Source organism: Trichinella spiralis (assembly GCF_000181795.1).
Source record: "Trichinella spiralis strain ISS 195 chromosome Unknown Scfld5, whole genome shotgun sequence".
In the NCBI taxonomy this organism is placed as follows: Eukaryota; Metazoa; Nematoda; class Enoplea; order Trichinellida; family Trichinellidae; genus Trichinella; species Trichinella spiralis.
In genome coordinates this window covers 2,861,479-2,876,182 of record NW_003526944.1, presented here as the reverse complement: position 1 = coordinate 2,876,182, position 14,704 = coordinate 2,861,479, and the positions used below count along the sequence as shown (strand labels likewise).

The following is a 14,704-nucleotide window of genomic DNA, read 5'->3' as shown; positions in this document are numbered from 1 at the left end:
ACTTGGTTCACCAATTCGAACCATGCAGTAGGTGATAAATGTGGGAAAAGTATGAAAATTTCAACACTGAATTGTTGCTTTTGTTCAAACAGAAAAAAAACAAATTAGTAATTCAACAAGAGCAAGTTTTTCTCCTTTACAGTAAAAAGAAAATTCATGTATATTGTTCAATTTTTTGAATTTTTTTTGTTATATTTTTTGAAAAATATTATTAATATAAATGAACAATTTAGGAGTGAAAATGTATGTAAGAAGAATATAGAACGATATTTATAAGTTAGCCAAGATGTAAATTTAAAAAATTCGTGCGTTGTTATTGCTTGTTCGTCAACACTTGCTGGTGGTCGGCGTGGAAAAACACCGATCTTGTCGTTCGTTGTTGTTTGATGCTCTGATTGTGCTTTGTCAATTAGTTGTTCATTTTCCGTCAATTCGGTCGAGCGAAGTTCAACAAATTCAAATTTCACTCAATTAATCATTGCTCATCTACAGTAAGGTCAGAGTACGGTATTTTATCAGATTATCAACGAAAAAAACTGACGTGAATCGGCAGTAGTGGAGACGAGAAAAGTGTGTGTGGGGGGGGCGGGTAAAATAGTTTTCACCAGCTAAAAAAAATGCAACTTCTGCTTTCATCGATCTGATAGATTTCAAAATTGTACTATTCCAGTTGTTGAAAATCGGACGCGTGTCACGTTCATCGATTCATCATCAATCACAAATTACAAGTGATCAGTGTCGTTAGCGGTATGCATTGATTGTTGTTTTGCATGTTCAGATTTGGAATTTTACGCGAAAAATATCTGCACTCAAGAGAACAAACGCGAAATTGACGAAAATTTCAAACAACTCTATTTGGAAGTTGGCAAACGGCTGAAATTGTCCGACATTTACCCGTCGGTATTTTCGTTCGACAAAGCCTACTTGGAAAAGGTGTGCGAGGATTTGAAGGAGGCGAACCGCCGGACCCGCATCTCGGTCCGGCGCAACTGCTTCCGCAAGTATTACGTTTTCGACGAGCTGATCTCGCTTCTGTCCTACCCGTGCAGTTGGACGACGAGGGACGAATTTTTCAAACACTTCTCCTGCATCCAGACCGTCGCCAGAGGGTCGGAGTTCGGCGCCTGCTTGCCCAAAGAGTTGCCGACCATCGTCCGCCGGGATATCGGCCTCATCTGCCCGACATTCAACAGCGCCTTGCCCTGCTTGCGCCGGGTCCTGGCCGGCCAGTGTTCCAACGACGGCTGGGACACTTTCAAACAGTACTTGGTGATCCGAGTTTTGAAAATGGATCCCCTCTGCCACTTGCAACTCACTTGACAAGCACGGCAGAAATTCATCTTGCCGAACACTTACTCATTTACAATTTATTTATCAAAGTAGATCAATCAGAATCAATTAATTCATCTCATCATATTATTATACAGTATAGAACATCACATCACACTGTTTTCCGAGTAAAACACCTACTTACTACTCCACATTCATCTTTTTCTTTTCAATCATAATCAGAAATTTATTACAATGAAAACGTTTCCCCTTTTTAATAGAAAAAATTTATGTAAAAAAAGTTTCCTTTTATTAAAATTAAAATTAAAATTAAAAAAAAACTCTGTAAAATAGTAATATGGACCAGCTAGCTTGTAGCTATTGTTGAGCATGGAAAATTTTGAAAAGAAAAGAAAAATTAATACTTGTTCCCTGTCCACCACCACAATGGTGTGGAAGGAGAAGAAAATTTTAAAAAGATAATGAAAATCGTGTTTAAAATTTAAATAAATTAAAACAGAAAAAAAAGACACACGCACTCAAGATGCGCTTTTGACAAAACCGCTGAAATCCATGGTCAGCGTGATCGATGGCTGGTCAGCTTGGGTTTGCTTGTTGGCAGCGGTGGCTGATGACTGCTGTTGGTTCAGCAGATCGCTTGGTGATGCAGATTGTTGATCCAAGGGTTGCTGTTGTTGTTTATTTTTAAAATTCAACGAAAACCGTTGCTCAGCAGCAGCAGCAGTAGGGGCCGCTGTAGTGGAGTAAGCGGACCTGAGCGCTTTTTCCACCCGTGCTTTCAGGCTCGGAAGCTGACCAAGCAGAGCTTTGAATTCTGTAGTGTAAAGCGAACCGATCGAGTTCATCCGCTCCATGGCAAAGTCGTACAATTGTCGACGCACTTTCGACCCTCTGACATTATCTTCGACCGCCGTCAGTGCCAACAAAAAATGCACCACCAACGCCAACAACGGTAACCCTGTTTTTTTGTACGTGTACAAACATGGATAATTGAATAATTAATTAATGAATTAATCAATTGACACAAACTGACTTTGTTGAGTTTCTTGAGCGGCGTGGATTAAATTTTCCAACGCTTTCAACGATTCCACCAGCACACGAGAACTGCAAGCGTCTTGAAATCCGCCCGGCAGAGTGACCGCCTCGCCGCAATTATCCGACACCAAATAGCTTCGGACCTTGTCGACCACGGTCGGCGCCAACGCTTGGATAAATTCACTCGAAACCGACCTGTCCTTGCAGGCGAAAGTCGACGCCAACGTCTGCAAGCAGGTCACCTGAACCTGTGGCAAACAATCAACAACAACAATTATATTATTAATAAATTATTAAAAATATGAATAAATCTTTTCACATTGAAATTGCAATCTTCGGCAAGACAGCTGCGTAAAAGACCACAAATCCGATCGCGGATTTGGCAATGATTCAACACCGGCTTCGGTGAATTTAGCATAAATATTGCTACGGATAAAATTAACGTGCTTCGATCATTTTCCGTGCTTTCTTCTATGCAAAAAGGAAAAGCGATCAATTAGATAAGCCGAAAACAAACAACAACATTATACATATGTATATTTTTTTCGCTCTTCCATGCTTACCTTTGTCGGTGAGCAAAAGAGACCAGAGAGCGCATTGCATGATGCGCACCCACCTCGGGTCCGGTTCTGATGTTGCCCCATCTTGAAGCAGTACTGGCTTTTTCAACAAGCAACGAATTGATTGCAACGCGGCGGCAGCTGGCTGCTTGGGGCAAAAGTCGCCGCCGGTCGACGATCCCGGACCACCACCGTGAACCAACGGTTCGTTGTGCAAATTCGACGTCTCACGTACTGTATTGGTCAGCAAGTACAATTGGATTGGCAATAAAGTTAGCCTGCCTGACAAGAGAACGACAAAACGTTCCGTTGAAACTGAAAAAATATACACATCCTCTGCTTGCATACCTTCATCAGAGCACATCGACGACAATTTGACCAAGCATCTCACGGCCGTGGTCAAGAGCTGCCGCGATTCGTTGGAAAGTGTGACTGTAGCGCTCCGCCGCTGCGCCAGAAATGTCTTACTGCGAACGATGACGGGATTGATTTCAGGTACCTGAAAATCACAAAATTAACCAATCAAATCAATCGATCGATCAACCAAGCAATTTTACCTGACGAACAAGCAAACAAAGAATAACTTCAAGAGCGGCGTAAACAATCGAATTATTCACGTGGAACAGGCCGTCGTCACCGCCTTCCATGCCGCAGTAAAGCTTGCCGCCGCTTTCAGCTGAAGAAATTTTCCATCAGTGTCGTCGAACATGGGGGTGGGGGGGGGTGGGGGAACAAACAGAAGAAATTGGCTCTCACTTGGCAAAAAATCACTTTTCGCACCGCTCTGCATCGAATCGCAACACCTGCCGGCCGCATCCAGCACCAAAACGACAATGTCGGCACACAAAGATTGCAATTGGACATTCTCTCTGGTAAGTACAAGTCTGAAAATGAAAATGGAAAACAACAATAACACCTTTTTGGAAACTGAGTGAAAATGCAAATTTTCCCATTATCCCCACCTGTGCATCACGTTCAACAGATCGACCGCCAATTTCGCACCGGCAAGCAGTTGAAGCTGAGCCCATTCGTTGGCGAGCATCACCTTGATGCTGGCCAAGCAGAATCGGATGTGCAGTGGGTCGAAATTTTTCGGGCTGCAAAGTGCTTCGATCGAGATTCCTGAAAAATGGAAAATTGATACATTGAACAGATTGGATGGATACTTTTCACGATGGACAATACTGATGCTTCAACAGTACCGAGCAATATGTGGAACCATTCGGTTTTGGTATAATCTTTGAGAACGTTGAGACGTGTGCCTTCGTCGGCTGGCTCAACAGTGGAGAGTTCAAAGTTGTTGCCGCTCAGCCATATCGAAGCGGCCAACAGCACGGTCGCCCAAACCGACTTGTAATACGGTCTGACCAGATCTGCGGTTTCCAACGTGAAACAGATACCTTCGGCTGGAAGCTGGGAGTGGAACTCGGCCGGCAAGGACAACAACGCATAATCTCTCAGAACTGCTAGCCAATATTCGACCAGCATGTTCAGTTCCGGTTCGACCAACTGCAGCAGAACATCCGAATAGCAAACGTCCGGCTGACCGGTTGAACACAGAGAAGCACCGCGATCGGTTCTACCCAATTCTTGATTCATCGCCACAATGTATACCTGAATAATAAAATTTCATCCGGTGAAATGAAATTGTTCTAGTCAACAAAAAACTTACTTCAGCCCAAGCTTTCAGCACGGATAATTTCTCCAAAGCGGTGCAACTTTCATTGTACAAGTGTACACTGATAGATTCAGTTTTCAATTTCGACAACGGCGCCACAAGTAGCTGATGGACGCGTCGCAAATTGTTCACATCTTTCGCAACGCCGCTGCTAATCCAAGAGCTGCAAACCTGACAAGAACAAAACTTATCGAATACCAGTAATAAATAGAAAAAAAATAATTCTATACTTCACACGCAAGTGCAGTAATATTGCCCGGAGTGTCGATGCTAAACGCAGGCCGTAAAGCTGCGCTCACCTGAAAAACCAATGCCGACATACACATATATACATATGTTTTAGTTCTTCTATGAAAATCATTACCTGCGCTTGGAATTGCTCCAAAATGAAATGGCCGGAAAATTCTGGCTCGGGCACGTCGGCAAATTTCGATATAACATTCTGAAATGGTTTTTTTGTAATTTAAAAATATATAAAACCAAAGCTCAACCATTTTCACCTTTAAACAAGAAAGTCCTGCCAGCCTGAGTTCAGTGCAATTCGAAGTCGCAGCCATGAAACTCATGCGTACCAAATCAGAAAGATGCAATACAAGATAGTCACCTAAAATTGCACCGACATATTAACATACAACAACAACACCAACAATAATAATAATAATAAGATTCACTTTTTCGACCGTTCATTTGAAGCTCTTTGGCAAGAGCCAAGTCGAAATGGGCTCGTTCGCCTTCGCAGGCGGTGATCAACTTCTGCACCAACTGAACGGCAAAAACTCTGCTCGGCCAACGGGAACTGCGCTCCTGCTCACGGCTGGACTCGGCTACATGCCACGCATCATCTTCTTGCTGCTCGTCCTGTGCAACTGGAACCTCTTTGGACTGATTACAGTCGGCCGACGCGACCACATCCTTGCACAGTTCGAGCCAGTGGGCCAAATTTTCACTGCCCAACGATTGGACCAAATTCAACAAAATCTCTTTCAAATCCGAAACCGCCGACGGATCATCTTCGTCATCCAAAGCAGCAAACAAAGCACCCTCGATACCAGTCTCCGGCAACACACTATCCTGAATAGATGGTGCAGACAAATAAGATGCAATATCCGTTGCTGAAGCACTGCCTTTTATACGTACTTTGGCTGCGTTCAGCCCTTCGGGAATTAAAGCCTGCACATGCTGGTGAACTTGACGAGCTTCACGCTGCACCAGCTGTCTCAGACAACAAAAAGCCGCACGACGCAATATTAAATGACAACTTGTAAAAAGTGACTACAAAATAATATACTGCCGTTGAAATGTGGCAAATAAATTCAGCTTTTCTGCACTTTCTTACGCAAAGTCGACGAACCAAAAGAGAAAGATCGACATGCAGAGGAGCGAACAGATAAAGCTGCTGATAGCAGCCGATGGACTGCGCTTGGACAAATGGATCCGGATGAGCACTCATTATTGCACTGATTACCAAAAAATTTGACCTTATTCTCACAACACTGCCAACATTATCTGAAACATAATAATATGCAAAACAAACAAACAAACAAACAAACAAACAAAATTCTTTTCACTTTGCAGCTCTGGACCGACGGTGGTGATCAAAGCGGCAACCAGTCGACTGACGCACTGACCAACGTCGTTGGCCGTGAACGAACTCGACGATAGCAAAAGATTCAGACAAACATTCAACGTCGGCTCTACAAAACTGCGATACATCGGACCGCCGGAATCGGCAATCAAACGCAACGAATACAACGCCCAAACCTGAAGAATGAACGTGCAAAAAAAGCAAAATATACCAATAAACAAGCGAACAAAAGTAAAACATCATCACTTGAACAAGCTGGGAGCTGGTATCCTGAGCCAGCGCCAAAAGCACGCTGACGCTGACGTCCAACTGATGACCACTGGCCAAGCCTCCGACGTAACGATGCAAGCAGCCCAACGCCAACGAATGGCCGGTGCGAGTGTTCGCGTCACGACAAAGCTTCAACCTATTGCAGAATAAACAAATAAACAAAGTCACGCTCGACAACTGTACAACATACTTGTCATAGCTAACTTGGACCATTTCGGCAATAAATTGCGGCTCCGGTGCCACTTGGGCCAGACGGCCGAACGCCTCCGCGGCCGCGTAGCGCAGAACCACTGACGGGCAGGGCAGCAGGCTGGTCACCAAGTTCAACACAGTGTCCAACAAGTTGCCGGATTTTTCCAAACTCAGCTTACCGTCGGCCAAATTCTGAACACACAACTGACCAATGAGTGAACGACGAAGAAAAAAAAACCCCAAAGATCAACAACAAACTGACTTTCAAAGACCAAATCAACGCCAAAACCACGTTACCCTGGACAGTGGCTTGTTTGGCGCCTTTGAGCTGTTTGATGCAGTCGGCAAAGTGTTCCATCATTTGCACGCGGTGCTTGCTTTGCACGTATGGAAATACGTGCCCGAACAACATCACCGACGCGTCCACCAGAGCTGTCGACAATGGCAACGTCGGCTGCATGAAAGCAATCTAAAATTCTCAATTACCAACGATGAACAAACAAACAAACAAATAAATAAATAAATAAATTTAAACTTCAACCAATCCTTCCTTGCTTATCAGTTACCACCAATCTCAGTTACCTTATCAGTTTGAAGGCACAGCTCGAAGACGTTCAACTCGGAACCGGCAACAGCAGCAGGCTTCTGAGCAATTGGATGAATCTAACGGGAGCAGAAGTGAATAAAATATATTAAAATATTTACTAAACCTAATAATAATAAAATTGCACACCAGTTCTTCAATTTGACGGTAATCGCAAAGCAGAAATGACAAATCGAACAGAATCGCTTCTTCGTTGCAACAAAAGTCATGCAAAAGTGACGTACAGTTGACGTTGGAACCTTCGACTACGGTGAACTCGGACACAACTTCACGCAATAAAATTGTAAAATAGCCTGAAAAATCGAAAAAAAGTATCATCAATTTACAATTATTCAAAAATTATAATTTACTCAAATAATAAGACGGATTCAAATGAACCAACGCTTCGAATAGGCGCCATTTGAACATTGAGCAATATTTACGAAGCTGTTGACCGTGCAGTTTCAAAATCGATCCCATCCTATGAAAAATATCAAGTCAATACCGACAGAAACATGGAAAATTATTAAAATGGAATTACAAATCAAGTTCGTGAATAGCAGCTTCGATTGGAATGAGCATTTTTTGCATCGCTTCTTCGTCGATCAACGATTTGCAATGAACCAACAAATTTCGAATCACTGAATTAATTATAAGCATAAGAAAGAAGGGAAAATTTACATTTCATAAATTTGAATATTAGCAGCAAAAAAGAACTTACAAACCATAGAACCGGCTCTGGAAGTGAGCGTCACTTGCCAAGTGTAAAAGTCACCCCGGCTCAATTCTTGTTCAGCTTCTTTCTTCGTGCGTGGAAAGACACTCTTCAGAGCGGAAAGCAAACGCGCCAACTGTGACTTCACCATCAGCGGGCCTGAATTATACATGTATATGTAATCAAACAGATGAACAAACCAAAGTTGATACAAAATTAATTGAAACTTATTATTAAAAAAAATTTCATACCCAAAGTAACCGCAGCCGATAATAAAAGCCAACCGGATTCTGTTTTCACCATTGCTAATTTGCTATCTTGAGCAGCAGTTCTCAGCATGACCAACGCCAGTTGCACTAATCTCTACATTAAAAAAAATATATAATTTATTTGAAAAAAAACTTTTTTTTTGTTTTACAAATTTAAATATACACTTGCCTTGCATTTACTGTTCGGTATGCCAAGAGGGCAGTGGCAAACGGCGGCGGTCAATGCAGCCGTGGCACAAGAATAACCGGATATTGCGTTGGCTGAATTTTTGTTGTGCTCAAGCCTGAGTAAGCATCGTTCCAACAGCGGTGTCATCAACGACGGTACAGTAATGGAAATGCAACGCAGGCACCATGCAGCTGCTATGCGACAAAGTTCGCTTGGATGAAGTAGAACAGAAAAGATTGGTTCCAATATTCCTTGAAATGCACACAATATAATAAAAAAGTAATTGAATAATAAATACAACAGAAAACAACAGATTATTGTTCATGAGAGATGCTTTTTATCAAATTTGAATATTCAAATAATAATAATAATAATCAATACCGGACGCTTCGACAAAAAGTGGAGCTGCGACGGAACCAATTCTCATGACGAGCACTGACAACACCCGAAGCAGACATTCAACAGCATGATGGGTACCGTTCAGATCCCAAAATGTCGACCTTTCCGAGTCCGCTTCGCTCATCGAATCTTAAAATATATTTAAAAAAAACAATTTAAGAAAAAGTCAAAGAACAATGCAAAAAATATACATATTTTTTTACCAAAAGAATTCATGTGCTCGGCAATTATTTGACCCATCTCCTTACAGGCGATCATTTGCATCTTTTCTGAGAATAATTTCGAAAGTGGATTGCTGAGTGCAAAAACCGCACACTGGCGAATGAATACCGCTTCACCGTGGCCTGCGGAACCTTGACATCCGCTGGTGACCAGATCAAAAAAATGCCTCACACATCTGAAACATTATCAAAAATTGAAAATCAAAATACCAACCAGAGTAGGCTTTTGTATTTTTTTTGTTTTACTTCGCAAGTGATTTCTCAAGCCAGCTTGATCCAAGGCACGTAAAAAATTCCACATATGCCTGAAGAGTTGTCACATTCGAAGAAATAAAAAACAACAAATAATGAAATAAACAACAACGTGATACCATTGCCGTGCCGGCGCGAACTTCCTTCGAGACGCCGCTGTGAAAATTGGTACTCGTTTTCAAAAATCCCATACCTCCCCGCAGGAAGCCCGAACTCAATATTGCCCAGACGTCTTCAATTGATATCGGCTTTACCGAAGGTGGCTGCATGCCAACGCCGTGATGCACACCAGCAGCAAGACGTTTCGCTGCAAACAACAAAAAATAATAATGAAATGATTGTTCATTCAAATTATGCAAATCTATAAATTCCACACTTTTACCATTGGAAGGTGGATTGTGAGCGGTGGCCAAGACCAAGCCGAGCAATTTGGCAATGGAACGTCTCACAGCATGCGTACAACCATCGAAAGCCTTGAAGCACGTGGAACAAAGCGTTTCCAGTTCGTGTGTCCAAACAAACTGCGCTTCCAGAACAAGAGCTTGGATGCACTGTTTAAAAAATTGAAAAATTATAATACCACCATCTAGACAAATTCAAATAACAATATCCCAATAAAATGAACAACTAGAGAAGCTTGCTCACTTTGCTTGCAGCGCAACGTACGGCCATTTGACGGTCGAGCAGCATTGATTTGGCAACTTTGTAAATTTCCTTGTGAACCGAAGAACCGCCAGATTCGAGACCACTGACCAAACAGGCGAGAGTGTTCATAATTTCGGCGCGACTTTGCGACTAAAACAGCACAGAAAAAATCCCATTAAGAACACAAACAATGTTAATTAATCAACTGATAAAAATGATTCAATCGTTTCGAACCTCAGCATTCTTCAACGATCGAATCAATATCTGCGTCGTCTCTTCAAACGATCTACCGACCATTCGTCCCAAACTTTTGTACATTGCACCAATGCAACAGATGGCGGTTCTTCAAAAGTGAAAAATGCAAATTTACACAAAAATTAAAACAAACAAACAGAATAATAATAAATGTACAATTTGGAAGGCAAATAATTGGGCGAGTCGTCTTTCACTTTCAAAATATCGTTGCAAACGTTGACCGCTTCGTAAAGGTAGAAAGCATCGCCGACGGAAAACAACGTTGCCAAACAGCGGGCCATCAAATGCCTGGACGGTGGACCAAGACCAGAATTGATCAACGAGCTCATTTGGCTCAACAAATTCTTCTGACAATCTTTAATATCACTCTAAATACGTTAACCACAAAAAATAAAAATAATCCCAACTAAATTAATCTTCAAAAAATAAAAAAATACCTTCTCAGCAACTGGCAAAATTTGGTCCAAATAGCGCAGCCATTCGTGGATGAATACGGCCCGTTTGGGCTTGGAAAGTTGGTTCAAAGCCGACTCGTTCAACAACAAACTGTTCGACAGTTCCATTTCACAAATTAATAATCAAAACAACAACAACAACAACAAACAGACTGAAAAATACAAGAAAAAAAAATAGAATAAGAAATTATAAATTTGAAAATGCAAATTTCCACAAGCGCGACGCGTTCAATGTGAAACAAACATTTCCGACGCACGATGGGAATCAAATTATTCAAAAATATACCAACAAAACTTGAAAATCTGCATCAACTAAAATTGATCAAACAAACAAACTCAAAGCTGGAAATCGAATCGATCTTCAATTATTCATCTTTCAACAAGAATAAAAACAACTGAATAAAAATTATGAAAATAAAGCGTTCAACAAATAAATATACAACCAAACAATAATTCTAAGTTTCACTTGATCGATAAACAATATAATATTTTGGCTTTTATTAAAACTTTAATAACAATTATTTGATCAATTACAATACTGTTGGTGCTCATCGCCCAGAACGATAAATAAAACAGCCATCTTCTCAAGGGCAGAACAAGTTACCAATTATTAAAAATAGTCACCGTCAAGTGGAAATCGAAACCACTCGTACATTTCAAAAGTGAACATCAACTTTTACTCACCACTCCAGAAAGTAGTAATTTAATAAAAACCAGTTTTCTTTTTAATTGTTCGTCTAAAGTTTTACGCATTTCTTAAATTGTTCGAAATTTTCAATTTTCATCAATCGTACAGTTCGGATCAGACGCAATTAAATATATAAAAAGTATTGAAAAACAAAAACTCGATCAACTAATGGAAGAAAATCATTTTTAAAATAAATAAAACACACGATAACTTATTTTTTTAACTTAAACTGAAACATTATTTCGACTGTCAAAAAATATCCTATTATAATAAATAAAATAACACCTCAAATATAAATATGAATAACAACTGGTTTGTTAGATTAAAAAAAAATAATCAAATTCTAAAGACATTTGAACAAATTAGTTAGTATGATAAATGAAAAATAGTTGATCTGAAATTTGCATTAATAACATTCAAGTATGAAGAAGAACATCCATCTGAACTAAACTAAATTAGAGAGCGGCTTGAAACGCCAAACACGTTAGCCGTCAAAAAGTAGTCAGAGTACTGACACAATCGAGAAATTTAATCAACAAATTTCAATGCTGCGGATCTTTACTGCCGTCTTCCCTGGCAAAATTGAAAATTTCAAAACATGCTTTAAAAGAACAATGATAATAAGTGAAAAAAAATACCACAATTTTGGTTGAAAAAATTTTCCCTAATTTACGACAAAATCTAGCACTACTGACACATTTCAAAATGCCATTTTCAAAAAAATAGCAATGCTTACGTCTCTGATAAATTTCGCAAACCATGCCAAATATTAATGAATTATTACGTATAACATTCTTGCTGTTCAATAGGAAAACGTGACAAATAATTTTATTAGAAAAAAGTTCTCGCATTGAATATAAAATAATAGAAGATACTAACAATACAGAAAAATTGAGAAATGTAATACTATATAAAGCTATGAAATCTTCATAATGAAAGCTTTGATTAATAAAAGTTGATTTAAAAAGCTTAATTTTAAAAATACTTTACGATGCCATCATTACCTTTCAGAGATAACTAATTGAAGAACTGATACATTCTTGATTAAATACTTAATAATGCATCCTTTGAAAATATGCAATGCATAATACTAATAATGCGATAGACATATAATAATGATAAACTAAATGAAATTTTCAAGAACGGAGTATATAGAGTAATAAACTTTTTAATGTGAACAATAACATAATTGTAGCGCAACAAATAACGAAGTGCTGATAAAAACTAAAAAATTAAAAAATCCAATACTCACCAGTCAATAATTACACATATAAATTGACACACATACTTTATCTTTGATTAAATAAAACTACACTTTGTTGAAAAATTGAAGAAACAAATCATACTGTATTTTCATCCAAAGAATTTTTTGAATATCGTAATTTGAGATAATAAAGTACTATTTACTATATGATTTTGAATGTAACTGCTAAGCTGATTAACTTCTTTGCAGATCTTTTAGATGTTAAAAAATAATTTATCATAAGTAAATTTTTTATGCGTCATACAATACGATGTTGTTGTAATTTCTTAGGAGTTCTAACAATTTCAAATCGGGATCATGAATTTAGTGAAACAAATTTTGTTGATATTTTCTCAAAACTAGCAGATTTTTCTCAGAATTATCTAATTTGTGAAAGATTTTTTAAAATGTAATTTCTGCTCTCTATTTTGATGCTTTCGTTGTTACTGCAAATGATCCTCGTGTCATTCGTATTACGGATATTACATAACTTATACATGAAAATCATGTAATTGTAATACGGTAATTGGATTTAGTTTTTACTTTGTGATTGAAATTTGCATCTATACTTTTTGCATTTACTGTTTTCAGTCTCAATTGTACATACTCCTTTAATATTGAAATTTACACCGTCATATGAAAAACGTAAGTTGAAATAAATGATAAAACAAGCAAACAAAAGCATCTGTGAAATTGCTTATTTAGTTTTTATTTAGTTTCATTTTCTAGCATTGTCATAATTGGTAATAAACCAGTCCACAGTCTCTTGTATAGCTTTTTTGAACGGAGTGAATTGAAACCCTTTTAAATGGCGACGTAATTTTGCATTTGATGTGGTGCGCTTAATCGCACCTTCAGGTTTTGTTGCGTTAAATAGAATAGGTCCTTCGAATTGTAAAGCTTCGGCGATGCAGCGGGTGAGTTCATCAACAGTGATTTCATCTTTCTCATCTGTAGTGAGGTTGATCGGACTTACTTCATTATAGTTGAACAAAACCCATAAAATTAGTTGTGCTAAATCTAATGAATAAATATACTGACGTTGAGGTTTACCGGTGCCGTTTACGATCAAAGCGGTTTCTACAATAGAAATTACTTTTAGGTGTAAATAATGTAAAAGAATTTAATTTTTCTAAGAATAAAAGAAAACTTTGAATACTTACTGCTCATTTTAGCTAGGTAGCACTTGTGGATTAGAGCAGGAACGGAGTGACCACTTTCGACACTGAAATTATCATGGGGACCAAACACATTGCACGGTACTGCTGACGTAAATATGCATCCATGATCGCGACTGTACAATTGGTTGAGCACATCTAGCATCCGTTTTGCATACGCATATCCCATGTTGGAATTGTGCGGTGGACCAAGATGTATCATCTTCTCATCGACAGGGTACGTGCAATTATCGGGATAAATGCATGTGCTGTAACGAATGTTTTGTTTAATTTAAAATTTTGTTTATCATTTTTTAACATAAATATCTGTTGAAAAGAAATTCGAAAATCTTGATTTATACCTTGAGCAAGAGACAACTTTCTTCACTTTTATTTCATATGCACAATTAAGAACATTGTCATTCATGATCATATTTTGACGGAAAAATTCCAAATTATTATTTATGTTATCAAAGAAGCCGCCCACTTTGGCAGCCAAGTGTATAACATGTGTAGGACGATACTTTTCGAACATTTTCTTCGTCTCTTCATAACTAGTGAGATTAGCATCAGCTCGTGTAGCGAATACCCAATTCATTGTTTGCAACTTGTGATCAGCATCTCTTTCCACAACTGCCTTTATTGCATTGCCAATCATCCCATTTCCTCCAGTTATCAAAATAACGGTTCTTTCTCCACTGGACATTTGAATTTCTGAAAATTTTTTATTGTCTGAATAATTTCACAACAAGCCATTGGGATAACATTATAAGATTTTAAGTAAAAAGAAATGATTTTTTAAAAACAAAATAACATAACGTCAAATAACCTTTAGTTATAACCAAATTGTATTGGAAGATTATGTTTGGGCTTTATGTAGATGACTTGGGAAGGAAATATTGCAGCAGTCTTTTATAGTGTAATTAAATTGGCGTTACATGGAATATTTGTACAATTTCATCTAGAAAACATTACTGTTTAAGAAAATGTTAGGAATTTAGCATAGCTGAACTGGTCGTCGATTTCTGTGTAAACACATTGCG

At 38.7% G+C, this 14,704-nt stretch overlaps 2 protein-coding genes across 2 annotated transcripts; both read right to left on the bottom strand.

Moving 5' to 3' along the window:
* Positions 1 to 774: 774 nt before the first annotated feature.
* Tsp_04312 (putative HEAT repeat-containing domain protein) lies at positions 775 to 10,681 on the bottom strand. The gene is made up of 22 exons (XM_003375079.1): positions 10,556 to 10,681; positions 10,275 to 10,486; positions 10,098 to 10,206; positions 9,864 to 10,013; positions 9,601 to 9,769; positions 9,213 to 9,525; positions 8,949 to 9,142; positions 8,343 to 8,597; positions 7,915 to 8,067; positions 7,344 to 7,507; positions 6,184 to 6,802; positions 5,900 to 6,069; positions 5,235 to 5,835; positions 4,863 to 5,005; positions 4,558 to 4,734; positions 4,052 to 4,499; positions 3,848 to 4,007; positions 3,642 to 3,769; positions 2,938 to 3,200; positions 2,324 to 2,552; positions 1,832 to 2,248; positions 775 to 1,355 (listed from the first exon to the last, which is right to left on the bottom strand). Exons 1-22 carry the CDS (start codon positions 10,679 to 10,681, stop codon positions 775 to 777), a joined length of 5,781 nt encoding a protein of 1,926 aa, XP_003375127.1.
* A 1-nt stretch (position 10,682) lies between these two features.
* On the bottom strand, positions 10,683 to 14,367 carry Tsp_04311 (GDP-L-fucose synthetase). Its single transcript, XM_003375078.1, has 5 exons — positions 14,024 to 14,367; positions 13,668 to 13,930; positions 13,257 to 13,584; positions 12,470 to 12,475; positions 10,683 to 10,725 (listed from the first exon to the last, which is right to left on the bottom strand). Exons 1-5 carry the CDS (start codon positions 14,365 to 14,367, stop codon positions 10,683 to 10,685), a joined length of 984 nt encoding a protein of 327 aa, XP_003375126.1.
* Positions 14,368 to 14,704: the final 337 nt, after the last annotated feature.

What these genes read in the sequence shown, in the direction of transcription:
- Tsp_04312 (XM_003375079.1), bottom strand. Translation starts at nt 10,681, where the DNA reads ATGGAACTGTCGAACAGTTTGTTGTTGAACGAGTCGGCTTTGAACCAA. An exon ending in CAGAGCCGGTTCTATGGTTT is followed by an intron (nt 7,508 to 7,914) that starts GTAAGTTCTTTT and finishes TCGATTTTTCAG; the next exon opens with GCTATTTTACAATTTTATTG. An exon ending in TCAAATGAACGGTCGAAAAA is followed by an intron (nt 5,006 to 5,234) that starts GTGAATCTTATT and finishes AAACCATTTCAG; the next exon opens with AATGTTATATCGAAATTTGC.
- Tsp_04311 (XM_003375078.1), bottom strand. Translation starts at nt 14,367, where the DNA reads ATGTCCAGTGGAGAAAGAACCGTTATTTTGATAACTGGAGGAAATGGG. An exon ending in AAAGTTGTCTCTTGCTCAAG is followed by an intron (nt 13,931 to 14,023) that starts GTATAAATCAAG and finishes CATTCGTTACAG; the next exon opens with CACATGCATTTATCCCGATA. An exon ending in CTACCTAGCTAAAATGAGCA is followed by an intron (nt 13,585 to 13,667) that starts GTAAGTATTCAA and finishes TTTCTATTGTAG; the next exon opens with AAACCGCTTTGATCGTAAAC.